At 40.7% G+C, this 16,750-nt stretch overlaps 1 protein-coding gene across 4 annotated transcripts in view; it reads left to right on the plus strand.

Moving 5' to 3' along the window:
• The window catches only part of POLA1 (DNA polymerase alpha 1, catalytic subunit), a 274,677-nt gene that overhangs the window by 129,564 nt on the left and 128,363 nt on the right, over nucleotides 1-16,750 (plus strand). For all 4 annotated transcript variants that reach the window (XM_039363127.1, XM_039363155.1, XM_039363137.1 and 1 more), the window contains exon 34: nucleotides 1,017-1,148. In XM_039363127.1, the coding sequence (XP_039219061.1) occupies nucleotides 1,017-1,148 (132 nt within the window). The remainder of the gene's footprint in view (nucleotides 1-1,016; nucleotides 1,149-16,750) is intronic.

The following is a 16,750-nucleotide window of genomic DNA, read 5'->3' on the forward strand; positions in this document are numbered from 1 at the left end:
TGTGCAGAATATTTCACATTGCTGGCACTCTCAGACTGCGCAGTTAATAAAGTCTATTTAGATGACATTTAGTTATTCTAAATCAAACTACTTAAGAGGAAAGGATTTTTTTCTGCATAACTGTTTGTCATTTTTACATTTCTCTTTTCCTTTTATATAGCAGTTTCATAAATATTATCTTTCCTGCTGTCTTTATACATCAGACATAAAGACACATCGGGTGAATTCATGTTCAGAAGTACTGCCAAAAATGTATCTGTGACCTTGGACCAGAACTTGAAATAGAGCCAGCTATTTAACTCCATTGCAATGTTATGCATGCACTAGTTATTGGCAAATTAGCAGGCTGTGGAATAGTGAAAACCTTGAAAGTTAAAGCAAATAAATTCTTTATCTAAATTAAAAGTAATTATTTTAAGTTAATTTGGACAAACAGCAGATGTTCTATGTTCTTTGAATCAAAACAAAGCAGTTGTTGGAAGCAAGTGAGAGGAAAAGGCAGACAGAGATCAGCCAATACTTGGTAAATCCTTGACTTTGTTTCATTACAGCTGTAAATAAGATAGTTAATTGCATAGAGGCTTGACAACTTACAGATGGTCTAAGTGTAAGAAGAGCGGATGTCAAGCTCTGCAGTCTTTTCCACCTGGAATTACTTAATGCTTTTAGTGCAGAAATTGTTGAATTAGATTGTAAAAGTACAATTTTTAAGCAGTAATAGGAAGGGGAATCTCAAAGTCTGTCTGATATCTTACAGTATATTCATTATGAATTTTTATTTATGTTAGTCTCATTTCTAAGAGATATATTGAAAGTTATGTTTGGGTACCAAGTTTGCAAATGTTCCAGTAATATTCATGTATTCATTGTAGCATGTAAAATCAGATGTCAACAAAATACTAAGATAGAGGTATAACTTTGTATATTTTTAAAATATGTTCTTGCATGAGATCCTATTGCAAAGTTGCTTTCAACATGTATACCCAAATTTTGATTTTGATTTTTTTTATTTCCAGGGTGGAAAGCTTAAAGCCAGTGTGCTATGCTGTAACCCAGAAGGATGTAATGAAAATCTTTTAAATTACTCTATGCAGTTTAACAACCAGTTAATCTTGGATATAAGAAGTTTTATAAAAAATTATTACAGTGTGAGTAACTTAGTTTAGTCTGTATTTAACCACATATTTTCCTGATTGAATCATTATATTTAATAAAAAAATGACCTGGTTAAATGATATGTTCTTGAAATGCTAAATCATGGTTTAATTAACCTGGAATATCATTAGGCTGATTTGATCCTGCCTCATATTCTACCTCCCATTCCTGACTTAATTTCTTAAGCCTCTTAGTATTTTGGTTTCTTAAATTTTTGAACTAGGACAACCAAGAGTTTAGTTCAGACCAAGATATGAGAAGAGTTTTTTTTTAATATCGTTATTTAGTGGAAGGTCACAGTTTTTAAACTCACAGAAATTAAGACTTGAAAAATCAGAGTATTTTTCCAAGCTGAGTAAGAAGTTGGTGATTGAGGAAGGGGGCGTATTATCATACTGTTTATCCCTAATATACGAGTATCTCACTGAAATTGTATTCTCTGAACCAGTCTAACATGTTATAATTGATGCTAGTTTTGGAAATTTAATTGAAATATTTTAAGTAAATTTGAAACAGTATACAAATTACTTTTGAAGTATTAGTATTATTTTCTGAAGTACTTCAAATTTCAGACTAATCAATGATAGCATAGAGGCTTATTTATAAAATGCTACAGAAGATGCAAGTACCTTTCTGCAGCAATTTTTCTCATAGTGATAAAAAAATCAAATCAAAAGAAGTCTTTATTATGGTCAAAGACCAGTATCCAGTTAGTGAAATGGTTGTAATACAGGTAATTTGCATTAACAGTAGGAAAATTGTGTTTGCTTTCTTAAGTCCCTTTGTCCTATTTTTCAGCTGAAAATCAATTGCATTAACAATCGTATTTCAAGTTGAATTGATAACATAGCTCATGCTGTCAACATTGATACAAAGGAAGGAAAAGAGAAACAAACCCAGATACCGGGTATTAGTGACTGCTATCTTAGGTGCTTTTTCTGTCAACAGAAGAGTGAAACTGCTTCTTCTTTGGTTGGTGTATGGGGTCAGAGTGACCTCACTATTTCATGAAGTTCTTTCTGAGAAGCAACCACTAAGCTAAAGCTTTCCTTTAGTTCCCTTTAAGGTTATAGTTTCATAACTGAAATTTTGCAAGAGAGTACACTCACAGAACTTATTCTGAGAATTAATATGATATTGTAATAATTTTAAAAGTTTCTTCCCTAATTAAAATTTTAAAAAGTTTTTCAAAAATAGTTGCAAACACATACTGAACTTAGCATAGCTTGATGAATTTCAGAAATATAGACTGTGTTATCCAAATAGAAGTGATATAAAACTGGATTAACAATAGCACTTATAAAGTAGCATCTTTGGAAATGCCATAAACTTTTAGTATACACTAGTTTTGCTATTTAAAAATCAATTACAGTGCCCTTTAAAAATGCATTTTCTACTTTGGTAATATATTAGTGTTTGGGGAAATATACTTAATATGGGCATAGTTTATTTGGTTCCTCTAAAAGAAATAGAACTAAAAAGTCTAGATAAAGAGCATAAATTCATAGGATTATGTGGAACTGTGTAAATGGCCAGAGAAATTATTGTAGTTCCTTAAGTTTTGTTGTCCAATTATCAGTATAATTAAACCTAATGTATCAGAAATTCAGTTAATATACTCAAGTCTTCTATTTTCAAAATGGAGTTTCATTACATGGACTTCTAATGAACAATCGTTTAACCCACTGAGAAGATCTGAGGAATGCAAGGGAGAAAGTTAAAGGAAGAACAGTATTTTGTTCCTTCAGCAGAAAAACACAATTTGATACAAAATTCCTATTATTTAAAGAAAGAGTTAAAACTTAGTAAGATATCATATGTATATATCATATATCATAAATACAGTGTTTATGTATTTATGTATTTTTACAAAATTGTATAATACCACAAGTTCTGGTGTTGTTGCATAATAAGTGGGGAAAAGTCACTTTTCCCCCAAAGTGTATCTTTGAACTCTGCCACCAACATGATTGCCCCTAATTAGGGAACAGTGTTTGTTTAGAAGAATATGACAAGAGATGAAAATGTCTTGATTTCAATGTTTGTTCAGTTCTGTGAGAATTGTCAACTGCTAAAAATATCTGAATTGTAATAGTTTCCTAAAATGTAATTTTTATTTTGAAACTATACAAAATATTACCTCCAGTGTTCTTTATTATAGATATGCTGATTTAACATATGGCTGGAAAATTAATTTAAAATGATCATGACATAAATTTAATACTTGTGATTTTGTTATTCTCACGTCAAATTTGTGAATATGCTTATGCTTTACTATTTATTATTAGAGAATGTCACTAGCATTTCAAAATAGCTGATTTCAAGTTGATGAGTGTAGGTTTAGATATTAGTAATATGTGTATTATAAAAGAATACATTTCATATAATATATTACCAATCTTGGATAGTGTTTCCAGTGTATTCTGATGAAAGAATGTTTGGAGAATCTTCATATGTTTTAACTTGTTCTGAACCACCCAGAATCACTTACTCTGTGAGATGAGCAACTATATAAATTAGATAGATGGATGGATGGATAGATAGATAGATAGATAGATAGATAGATAGATAGATAGATAGATAGATAGATAGATAGATAGATAGATACCATCTTTAAACTAATTTCCTGAAGGATAAGGTAGTAATATTTTGTTGACTTTACGAATTACTAGAAAATACCCGCCTGTCTGTCTGGATCTGAAAGTCCCACAGGATCTTAGCCTCTTATTCTCCAAAACTGTCTGTAGGATCTCTCATCTAGACTTAGGAGGGTCTAGTCTATATTCTCTACAGATGTTCCTTTACGGCTACTTGGTTGTACCATTCAGCATTTGCTGTTCCTGCTTGCATCTCATATTCTATCAATATATGTTGGACTGTTTCTGAGGCCTCTTTGCATAGTCTGCACTTTGGTTCATGTTTAGCGTGATAGACCTCTACTTCTATGGATCTGGTACTTAGTGCCTGTTCTTGTGCTGCTGCTATCTTTTAGTCCTGCCACTGATAGAATTTCCCAGTGTCTGCTACCTCAGCTATCTGTCAGTGGTATGTCGTAGAGTCTTGTCTTGCCGTGAAACTTCTGCTTGATTTTTTCCCATGTGTGCTGCTGTCTCAGGCATTCTCTCAGCAGCTTATCTTTGGGTCTTACTGATGTGCTCCTACATGCTTTGAGTTTCATCCATGACAATGGCTTTGACATTCACCAGTCCCTGACCACCTTCTTTCTAGCTGATGTACAATCTCTTGATAGAAACCTCTGTATATTGTGAACTTGGAGTGGAAATCTCTGTATATATTGTATATAACATTTATAATGTGTTTTGTGAATTTCTTTAAAAGTAGCTTTGGTTCCTATTAATTCATAGTGATTATTAGCAGAAATATGTTCTTTCCAAATGAGCTACTTACTTTCCATAAGTTCTTCCTCCTTTCTTTCTGCTTTTGATTTTCCTTAGATCTTTGCTTCTCCTCACAACTTTTCTTAATGCCATTTCTTTCCTTTTCACTAAAACCTCTGTTTATTTCTATCTTGAATTTAGCTGCTTTGTGAAGACTTTCCCAACCAGATTGGCATTTCATAACTCCCACAGAATCTAACAGCCATTCTTAATTGACAGTTCCACAAGATTACCAGTTGATTTCTGATGATACTTCTTTTTTGTTCATTTTTTTCCAAGAAATATTGAACTAAGAATGTGAGGAGTAGAGAAGAAAAAATTCTTCAGAGTGGGCTGAAGAGGGAGCAACTAAGTGCAAATAGTGATTGAGCATTTATTGGACCATTAAGATGAAATTCGGAAATATGACAGTTTTTTGATTTCCCTATTTCATAACATATATTATTGAGTATAGTATAACATATTTTATTTAGCATATACTTCTATCTAGCCAGAATACAAGGCCTATTTTCTCTCCCATAACAAGCACTTTGTGAGGTAGATTGGATAGAGAAAGAGTACCTAGAATGGCTCATACCTAGTGTATTTATGTAACTGAGGATGATCATCTGGGTCTGGCCATTTCTAGTCTGATACTTTAGCTAATACACTAAATTGGTTTCATTTTTCTCTTATTTCTCTGAAAAATGAAGGAACTCGGACAAGAGAACCTAAGAAAACATGCGCTAGTGTGCTATTAGACTATGACAGTTGCCACTTGATCTTTTAAAACCTTCAGTGCTAATTAAAATATGTGTACTAAGTATTAATGTAACTTTTAAACAATCTGTGTATATGCGTATCTGTTGGTTTTTCTCTAGCTCTCAATAGTTTACTCTGGTGTGCATATATATAAATATTTTGCATAATTTATGTTGCATCTTCCCTAGGTGTTCTTCCTATAGTCTGTCCCCCCCCCCACACACACACTTTCTTCATTCAGTTACTATGTGAGTTTGGGTAGGGATATTAACAAGGTCAAGGGCATGCAATTAATTGCATAGATAAATGGAGAACTAAACTTGGATCTTTGTCTTTCTTTGTTAAATTCAGTGCCAGGAAATGAATAGGTTGGGAATCCTGCTATCTTTGTATGAGTTGAAACATCTTCAGCCACAAAAGAGGGGAAAATATTGGAATCAAATCAGAATTATAATTGATAATTTAATTTGTTCAAACCCTTTGACCTGATTATTAGAAAGTATTAGAAAGTAAAAATACCAGTTAAAAATGATAGTAATTAGATTTTTTTATTTCTTTGTTTTTCTTCCTCCCCACTTCCCATCTTCAAGTAGTAATGATGTAAAGTGCAACTTCAAAGGGTGTGCTAGTACAATTGGCAAAGTATAGTTTCATTGATAAATCTATGATGTAATATTTATCTATTTTCAGGTTAGAATTTGCTGTTGATTATTTCATACATAAATGTTATTACTATTAGTCTGTGTAATACCTGTGCTTATATCAGTATGTGATATTACTTTGTGGATCCATTAACCAGCTCTTCATTGTCTGTTCTTTTGAGGTAGACTGATGTTTTTATTACATATACATTAGGAAAGTATGAGATCATTTGTCCGAGCTCTCAACTCCAAGTTCAGCATTTGAGTCCATTAATTTGAATAGGACTTTTCAAGAAGTCTCAGATCTAATTTTTATTTCTTGATATTAGCTGAGATTTTAATTATGACTACATGTATTTTATACACATAATTGTGCATTCAAGCCCAGTCTGAAATTCAGATTGCAAATACAGTTTGGTGTGGCTGATGACTATAATTTGCTTTGCATATACAGGAAAGAGTCCAGGAGAAAATATAATGTAAATTAACTTCTTATATCTCTCTTTCAGAAGACAGTATTAAAACTTATTGACATACATTTTAATAGCTTTATCATATTAAGTGAGTGAGTGAGTGTAATGAAATTGTTGTTAATTCCTAAAGACCACATAGATTTTCTCCATGCTGATCTGTCCCTAATCTGTTCTTTCAGGTCTTCCAACAGTGTATTCACTGCCACAATAAGTGAATACATCCACCTTATTGCTGGTTGTTCTCATCTTCACTTTTCTTCTACTTTGTCCAGCACAGGAGCCTTCTCCAGAGAACTAGGTCTTCGTATAATGTATCAAACTTGGATAATTTGACTTAATCACTTGCACCTTGAGTGAAAATTCTGTGTTGATTTGTTTGATGATCCATTTGTTTGTTTTCCTGGCTGTCCATGTATTTTCTTTTCCAATACCAAAGGTAAAAAGTGCTCATATTCTTCCTATTCTCCTCCTTCTTCAAAGTCCAACTTTTCCTTCCAAAGAATGTCTCCATTGATACCTTCATTGTCAATTCTAGTGGTTCTATCTTTTGACATTCGTGTGATCTTTATACTTAATTTTAGTCCCATGTTTATCTGTATATGTTGACTGAAGCCTAAAAATACAAAGGATCTACAAGCTGAAGTTATTTTTGTATTTTTAGGCTTCAGGATAATATCATCAGCATAATGCCATAACATAGTTCATTGATGATTTTCCTCCAAGTTTAAAACGAGGTTCATCTTTTTTCAATAGTTTCTCTTAATATATATTCAGTATATAGTGAGTAAAATACATTGCTTATCAGTTTGGGTTCAAATTGTGGTAGTATGCTATTCATGTAATTGTCACTTGTGTAAAACAGTGCTTCCTAGGCCAACAATTTTTGAACCAAGGTGCCTCAAATGGGTTAACTTACAGAATGTGTCCAAAATCCCATGAGAGGGATAAGGCAGTGATATCAAGTCCAACCCCCTATTCAGGCAGGTAACCCTATACCATTTCGTACAAATGGCTGTCCGGTTTCTTCTTAAAAACTTCCAGTGTTGGAGCATTCACTGCTTCTGGAGGCAGGTTGTTCTACTGGTTAATTGTTCTAACTGTCAGGAAGTTTCTCCTTAGTTCTAGGTTGCTTCTCTCTTTAGTTAGTTTCCATCTGTTGCTTCTTGTCCTGCCTTCAGGTGCTTTGGAAAATAGCTTGACTCCCTCTTCTTTGTGGCAACCCATGAGATATTGGAACACTGCTATCATGTCCCCCCTCATCCTTCTCTTCATTAAAGTAGACATACCCAATTCCAGCAACCGTTCCTTATATGTTTTAGCCTCCAGTCCCCTAATCATCTTTGTTGCTCTTTTCTGTACTCTTTCTAGAGTCTCAACATCTTTTTTACATTGTGCTGACCAGAACTGGATGCAGTATTCCAAGTGTGGCCTTACCAAGGCATTGTAAAGTGGTATTAATACTTCACGTGATCTTGATTCTATCCCTCTGTTAATGCAGCCTAGCACTGTGTTGGCTTTTTTGGCAGCTGCAGCTCACTGCTGGTTCATATTTAAATGATTGTTCACTAGGACTCCGAGATCCTCCTTCCAATCTTCATTTTCAATTTTCTGTGACAATTTCCCATCTAGTCTCTCAATCCCATGTCTCTCCCCCCACTCAGCAGCAAGGAATTGATTCATCATGTGACTCTTAAAGAAGCAACAACTTTAAGGTGTATGAAGAAAGGTCTGGATATTTTTATTGATTTATGGTTCCCATTCCCTGGCATATAAACCTGCACATGTATCATATTCCCATCTTTGTCAGGAACTCAAGATACATATGTAGTGCTCCATTCTCAATTTCTTCATAACAATCCTGTGAAGTAGGTTGAGCTGAAAGTCACCAAGAGAACTGCTGTGGCTGCAGATAGAGTAGAAACTAGATCTCTCTGGTGTCAGTCAAATACATTAGTTACTATACCGTAGTCCTTGCCCATCCTGTTTCATTTTTCAACTGCTTCCTGCTCTGAAGCTGAGTGTAAGCTAGCTGCTCCTTTGGTGGCCAGAGATCAGGTAGACCGGACTTGCCCTATCCCTGAGGAGGCTACATGATTCTATTTTAAACTATCTCTGAAAGCTTCCTACAATTCAATGGAGAATCTGGCAAAGATTCTAAACTGTTCTGAGGTGGGAACCGCAACCTAGAACATTGTGGTAAAAAAAATAAATTGAAATATTGCCATAATAATGACACTTGGACAGGAACATAATGATCCGAGATGATACATACATTGTTGGGATGCAGCAAGGACTAGGAGAGATGAAAAAATGAAGGATGAAAGATTGCACATCCCCAGAATCACAAGAATGAGAAGACAAGAGCAAATGAAGGAGGAGATCAACTCTAAAATGTGTGCCAAATACTAATTACTGCAAGAATTCCTCAAAATGATAATACTCACCTTGAACGAGACTTCAACAGAGAAGAGTGAGGTAAAATGTGCAACTTGCATGATGTAATATTTCTACTGATGTTGATTCCGTGGTCAAAGTCTGCCCTTTTTCTCCAGCATGTAGAGGAATGTAGACTCCACGCATGGGTTGATTTAGTCTTCTAGCCCAATCAGACCAAACAATCAAAGTTGCCACGCCTCTGCAGGGTCTGACCATGCCCCAGTTTTCGTTTGGTCTCAGCCCTGAAGACACATGAGAATTTGGCTCCTAATTTAGATTCAGAAAGGTAGTTATTGCCATTCGTGGTTTCTCTATCCTTTTTTTCCTTCTTGGGGGGGGGGGGATTGGTTCAGCTCTGAGCTCAGTGCTCCACCATTTCTTCTCTCTTAATCAATTCCCTTCTCCGTGAGTTTTCAGAGGCAGACAGCTGATCGTAGATTGCTGCCTCCTCATTACAATCCACCTCCCCCCCCCTCCCAAGATCTTCGCTGTGAATGCGAAGCTAAACTACTAATTTTCAGCTGAAAACTGAAATCACCTTCTTAGGTTAGTTACCAATTCAAACAACCTGCGGGCGCAATTTTGAGCCTCTAGAAGGCTCGATCCTCACACTACTCAAGTACTTCCTTGTTACTGTTGATTGTCAGCTGTAAATTACCCAAAAAAAAAAAAAAAAACAGCAGGTGAACTGTTTGACTAAAAGAGCTGATTACCAGATTACTTGCAGGAGAGGATTTTTTCTCTCAGCTTGTTTCATCTCTCATCAGATTGTCCCGGCCGCCATTTTGGGCTCCGCCCGATCACACACATTAAATTGACTGCTTTGTCCTAATTACAGCCTTTTCAGTCACGAAGTAACTTACTTATTTGGTGATTCTCCCTAAGTGGGGGGGGGGGGAATAGGAGTTCTAATTACATTCCTTTAGATCTTCATTCAGCTGCTTAATAGGCACCATCTCAGGTTGCCTAGTGGACATAGGGAAAATACCTTGAGTCTCTCACTCCATTTTATCTGGTAATATTCCAGACTGTGACTTACCAGTACCTTTTAAATATCCAGTGCCAACAGATTGGATGGCTGCTTGCCTTGCCTGTTTTCCGCTGTCTGCATAGTGGATGGCACTTACTGTCCTAGCCGTCACTAAGTGAGACACGAGGGTCAAAAAAAATCAATTAAAATAAAACAGAATTAAATTAAACAAGATATATACCTATATTCATATATAGACTTATCTTTAATTTGATACCTTTTTGGCCAAATTGTCTCTATTACAGTGGGCCTGAAAAATTGAATGGGGAGGACAGCCCCTGAGCGTAGCGCGGCTTATATCGCGTAGTGACTCCGTGCTTAACGGTGGGCCGGACCTCACAGACCCTCGTGCAGGCCTGTACCACCCAGGTGGGCCGTGGCCTTCCTTTCTCCTGCAGACCAAGGGCCGATCCAGGGATCTCCTGGTGAAAACCTGCCCTTTCTTCTCCTGCAGAACAGGACTGATCCAGGGATCTCCTGGTGACAACCTGTCTTTTCTTCTACTGCAGTACAGGCCAGATCCAGGGATCTCCTGGTGAACACCTGTTGTTTATTTCCTATTGTTTATTTCAGTATGGCGGATAACACCGTTTCACAGGCTTCCACCTCCAGTGGAAATATAAAACGCAAGCCATCCAGTCTGGATACACCTGCAAAAGCCAAGGCCAAGGTCAAACGGACCTCTAAGGCCGATGACAAGCAAGCAGATAGCAGACATGGGGTGCTGGAGCGACAATTCTCCAAAGCCCAGCGGCAGACAGGAGAGACGCAGCTTATCCCCTCACCTCCTCTTGCATCCACATCAGGGGAGCATCGACCTTCCCCTCTTACACAGGCTTGGTCTCCCGAGCAGACCCTGGACCAGGGTCCCTTGCTGGGATATGAACGGGACCATCTGTCCCTCTTTGACCGAGAATTGAGATTACAGGTCCAAGATTCAATTCCAGCTGCTGAGCCAGGACCTTCCTCAGTGTCTTGTGGGTCTCAGGGGGAGGTTACTACAGTCGTCCCTCCCCCAATCCCTTCAGCATCTTTCACGCCGATGGCGGCGGGTCTTCGGGGCCCCGAACATCCTTCATTTACTGTCCAGCTCCAAGCCATGATCTCACAGGCGGTGGTTCAGGCAATGGCGGCTTCAGGGAGGGCCATTCCGGTCCAAGGACCGTCAACCCCCCCTACGCCCACGGAAACTAGGCATCCCAGGGAGTATGTGATTTCAGATCACGGTTCTCCACCTCAATCTGAAGGGAGCGAGATAATCAGATTTTTCTGCTCAGATTCTGGAAGAAGGCATGTGGTCAGACGGGGAAGACATTTAGGCGGAGGCCACTCCTATGGTAGGGGTGTTTAATCCAAATTCCTTCTATCCTCTTTTACAAAAGGCCTATGTCACCGGAAAAATTGGACCCGTGAAACCACAGACGACCGATCAGGACTCTGGACAGAGTTCTGACCCACAGTTTCTGGAACTGGTCAAGAAGAACCTACAGATACCTTGCCCCCCTATGTTTCTCAAATCCATTCAGGATCAGTGGGGATCTCCTGGAAGTTTCTCTGCTCTTGGGGGATTAGATCGTAAGCTCTTAGATACGGTCCCTTCCCTCAACGATGTCCTCGAAGTTCCGAGTGTAGACGAGGCTCTCGCCCCCATACTGTCAGACACCAAAATCCCAGGAGATATGTCGGAGGCCCTTAAGGCTGAGGACAAGAAGTCTGAGATTTCCCTCAAAAGGACCCATCAGGCATCGGCTTGGGCTATAAGAGCCTCAACATCTAACTCTTTTTTCGCTAGAATTGCATTAATTTGGCTCAGGGAATTACAGGCCAGATTATCCCCAGACGAGGTAAGGGTTTACCAGGATGTCACTAAACTAAGGGCCGCACTGGAATACATGGCGGATGTGTCTCTGCAGTCGGCCAAATATTCGGCTCGGGCCATAGCTTCCAATGTGGCCGCACGCCGGTTATTCTGGCTAAAAAATTGGAAGGCCGATACCAGGCACAAATGGAGAGTAGCTGCGGCACCATATCATAAGGGTCGCCTTTTTGGAGAGGCTCTCACTCCTTACCTGACTGAAAACAAAGAAAAGTTGAAAGTACTAGCTCATGTTGTCAAAAAAACGGGCAGACGTTTTTCTCCATAAAACCGGCGTCCATCGTTCAAGTCTGGCTCAGACCGAACTACATGGAGCGGGTATCGGCCCTTTCAAGCAGGGCCAGACCGCTCATCGGACTGGTCCGGCTACAGAGACAAACCAAAGCCACAATTCCAGGCTAAGAGGCCCCTTCGCGGCAGAGGAGCTCGTCCTTTCCGAAAGTCAAAGTGACTTGAGGCGGATTCCTCCCATTGGCGGAAGACTGGCACTATATTTCCACAGATGGGAAAGTACCACCACGGACAATTGGGTTCTAACCACTATCAGAGACAGACTGTCTCTGGAGTTCCTCACACTCCCACCTCGGCGCTTCATCTCCTGCCCCCTATCCAGAAATCCCGTGAAACAAGGTCTCATGGAGGAGGCCATTTGTCATCTGTTAAGCATAGAGGCAATAGAGTGGGTACCCCCAGATCAATGGGGACTGGGTTTCTACTCCATCCTGTTCGTGGTACCAAAACCCTCAGGAGGATGGAGGGCGATCCTAGACCTCAAGGCTCTAAATCGGTACCTAATTTACCAAAAATTCAAGATGCAAACTCTTCATTCTATTCTGGGCAGTATTCGGCCGGGGGATTTTCTTACATCCATAGATCTGACAGAAGCTTACCTGCACGTTCCCATACATCCAAATCACAGGCGTTTCCTCAGATTCAGGTATTCCAACCATCACTATCAGTACAGGGGCCTGCCATTCGGCCTATCATCAGCTCCAAGGGTTTTCACCAAAATCCTGGCGGTTCTCGCTGCACAGCTCAGGTTGGTACCAGTCCGCGTTCAGTGCTACTTGGACGATATCCTAATCCAGTCATCCTCGGCACTGAATGCCCGTTCAGACGTGGCACTGACGATCAAGACACTCCAGGATCATGGATTTATGATCAACTTCCCAAAGAGCCATCTGATCCCAACAAACCGTTTGCTCCACCTAGGCGCAATAATAGACACCAGCCAGTGCCGAGTTTTCCTGTCTCAGGAGCGTCAGCTCAGCATACGTACGATGGTCACCAGGGTGCGCAAGGAGAAACGTGTAACCCTGCTCCTGCTGTCACAGCTGTTAGGGAAACTGATCTCATGTATTGCCATAGTGCCTTGGGCCAGGATTCATATGAGACAACTACAGTGGTTTCTACTCCCTTACCAGAAACGGGGTATAGCATGTTTTCCACAGAGGGTGTGAGTCCCACCACAGACACTCATGTCCCTCATCTGGTGGTTGTCCCCAGCACTGTCCAAAGGATCCCTGTTCAGAGAACCGACTTGGGTAACCTTGACCACAGACGCCAGTCTGTTTGGATGGGGGGCACATCTGCAATCTCAATTCGCCCAGGGACGGTGGTCTCAACGGGATCTCAAGAAAAATATCAATTGGTTAGAGCTCAGAGCCATACACCTAGCACTTCGCCATTTCCACAAGAAGTTGGCGGGCCGCCACGTGCTGGTTCTGACAGACAACGTGGCGGCAAAGGCCCATGTCAACAGGCAGGGCGGCACTCGATCACGGATTCTAATGTCCGAGGCCCAGTGTCTGGGGTCATGGGCGGAACAGAATCTGTTGTCCCTAAAGGCAGAACACATTTCAGGGGTGGAAAACGACCAGGCAGATTTTCTGGGTCGATCTACGATAGATCATTCAGAGTGGCGTCTACATCCCCATCTCTTTCGGGAGATAACTCACCGTTTCGGTCGGCCCAAAGTCGACCTGTTTGCATCCCCGAAGAACACCCAGCTTCCCCGGTTTCTATCTCGGTACCCATCCCAGGGTTCGGAAGGAGCAGATGCCCTCCGCAGCCCTTGGCCGGCGAGCCTTCTATATGGATTTCCACCCCTTCCCTTGATCCCGGCGGTCATCAGGAAGCTGTTACAGGAACAGGCGGAGCTAATCCTTGTGGCCCCGTATTGGCCGAGGCGTCCATGGTTTGCGGATCTCGTGAACCTCGCCGTAGCCCCCCCTTGGCAAATCCCTCCAGAGAGGATAATTCTAACACAGGGGGCCATATGCCATCCGAACCCACAGTGGCTACAACTAGCCGTCTGGCATCTGAGCGCCAGTTCCTGATGTGCGGATCTTACTCTTCAAGGGTGATAGCTATGATCCAAGCTTCCAGACGGCCGGCGACGAACCGAATCTATGATGCCACTTGGAAGAACTTCTGTGACTGGTGTACCTGTAAGGGTTTGTCTATCTCTTCTGTCACTATTCCAGTGATTCTTGAATACCTCATGGATGGAGTGGATAAAGGCTTAGCGCCCAACACCTTGCGTAGACAGGTGGCCGCTCTTTCCACGGTGTTCACCTGTGCCAACGCCACTCCATTGTCCCATCATCCCAGGGTCCGATCCTTTATGAAAGGAGTCTCCAATACCAGACCTCCGGTAGTACACAGGTATCCATCTTGGGAACTACCTCGTGTTCTGCAGGCACTCACTAGGTCTCCCTTTGAACCTATAAGGTCTTGTCCTCTTCACATTTTGTCCCACAAGGTGGCTTTCCTAGTAGCCATCACGTCGGCGAGACGCGTGTCAGAGCTGGCTGCTCTTTCAGTTAGGGAAGACCTGTGTACCTTCTATCAGGACAGAGTGGTGCTGAGGTTAGATCCCTCATTCATTCCCAAGGTGAATACCCTGTTTCACCGGGCTCAGGACATTGTACTACCAAACTTTTGTCCCAATCCTTCTCACACACTAGAAAAGCAGTGGCATTACCTAGATGTACGTAGGGCATTACGTCATTACATTAAGAGGACAGCTTCCTTTCGCAAATCGGAGGCATTGTTTGTCTCTTTCCACTCAACTTCCAAGGGACAGAAGGTTTCCTCCTCTACTATAGCCAGGTGGATCAAGGCCTGTATCGCTCAATCTTACCAGGCTTCCTCTTTACCTGTCCCAAGCCGCCTGACAGCGCACTCTACTCGTAGCGCTTCCACATCGGCGGCGTGGCAGACTCAGGCGTCCATAGAGGACATCTGTAAGGCGGCTACGTGGTCGTCCCCTTCACCATCCATTCACCACTACAAATTCGACAAGTTTGCTTCCGCGGAGGCTGCGTTTGGTCGTCGGGTTTTACAACAAGTGGTCCATTTCAGCACCGACACTTAACCAACCTGCTTCCCACCCGTGGGATCATAGGGGCTTTGGTATGTCCCATGCGTGGAGTCTACATTCCTCTACATGCTGGAGAAGGGGCGTTGTCTTACCTGAACGCCTTTTCTCAGCATGAGGAATGTAGACTCCACCCCCTCCCTGATTATTACTAGCAGCTAGGTTAGTGTCAGCAGTTCGGAGCCATCTCGTCACACAATCATTCGCTTCGCCCTTTCGAAAACAAAGTTGCAGAGGCGTGGCAACTTTGATTGTTTGGTCTGATTGGGCTAGAAGACTAAATCAACCCATGCGTGGTGTCTACATTCCTCATGCTGAGAAAAGGCGTTCAGGTAAGACAACGCCCCTTCTATTCCCTCAAGTTTGATGACAGTGCTGAAGAACAAATATTTGTGTTTAGAGTTTGACTACATTGTCCTAAAACATATTCTAAAAATATTGGAATGGCAGAAGTTGGCAAGTTATTCTCTTGCTTCATTTGCTTTCTAAACATTACAACCCAACTACGTTTTCCTTTTTAATATTTTCAGCTTTGGAATTCCAGTCTTCAGTCACAAGCAGCACATCTTGCATGCATGATTTCTTGATTTCAGATTGAACTTGATGATAAAACTCATCAAATTTCTCTTCTGTATTTTGGGTTGGAATCTAAATTTGAGTGATGCACATATTACATTTCAGTTGATACTATTTGGTCATTTTTTGCATTGTATCAAGTACTGTTTCTGCTATACCCTTCCAAACTATAAAAGCCAAAAACATTCCTTCTTTTTGTATTGGTTCTGAATAATAAGCAGTGTGATCTTCTGACTGAATATGTCAAATTCCAGTACATCTCAATTTGCTGATGTACCTAACATGTCAATTTGTGGTTGTTTCATTTCATCTTTGTGATTTAGCTTTCCCATATTCATGTGTCATATCCTCCATTTTTGTACTGTAATTGTGTCTTTGCAACTTCAGATTTTCTTTTTCTCTATGGCAACATCAGCAGCTAGATATCCTGAATGAGTTAATTTAGCCATGTCATTAACATACTCTCAATAGATTCTGACACACTGATACACTTAATCGACATCCCTGTACAGAGCAAAAGTTGGATCCTTTTTAGAACTATTAGATGGAATGTTACTTGGCAGGAACTCTGTTCTTAGCATTCAGCTATGTGTTAATACCTCTTCCCAACTTATTTCTCAAAGGAGAAAGAAACTAGGGGAGATGGATTTGGGAAATGTAGGTAGAATACAGGGAGGCTGTAGCAAGCATAAAGAAAGGCCTAGAAGGATAGTGAGAAGATCTGTTACCAACTGTGGCTTAAATTCATTCCAAGAAACTAACTTGAGAAAATGCCTCAGATGGGCTCCTCTAATATACATAAAGACAAAGTAAGGGACAAGAGAAGCACATACAGGCTTGTAAGCATCGGTTATTATAGGTGTGGTTTTAACCCATATGGCAGTGGTGGCGAACCTGTGGCACGCATGCCAGAGGTGGCACTCAGAGCCCTCTCTGTGGGCACGTGCACCATGCCCCGGAGATGGCAACCGTCTCTCTTCAACCAGCCGCCCGCTAATTCACTGAGGTCCCATATGGCTGGATGCATCCCAGCACCCTTGCA

This window comes from Crotalus tigris, unplaced genomic scaffold (genome assembly GCF_016545835.1).
Source record: "Crotalus tigris isolate CLP2741 ecotype Arizona unplaced genomic scaffold, ASM1654583v1 scf7180000017589.2436309, whole genome shotgun sequence".
Classification (NCBI taxonomy): Eukaryota; Metazoa; Chordata; class Lepidosauria; order Squamata; family Viperidae; genus Crotalus; species Crotalus tigris.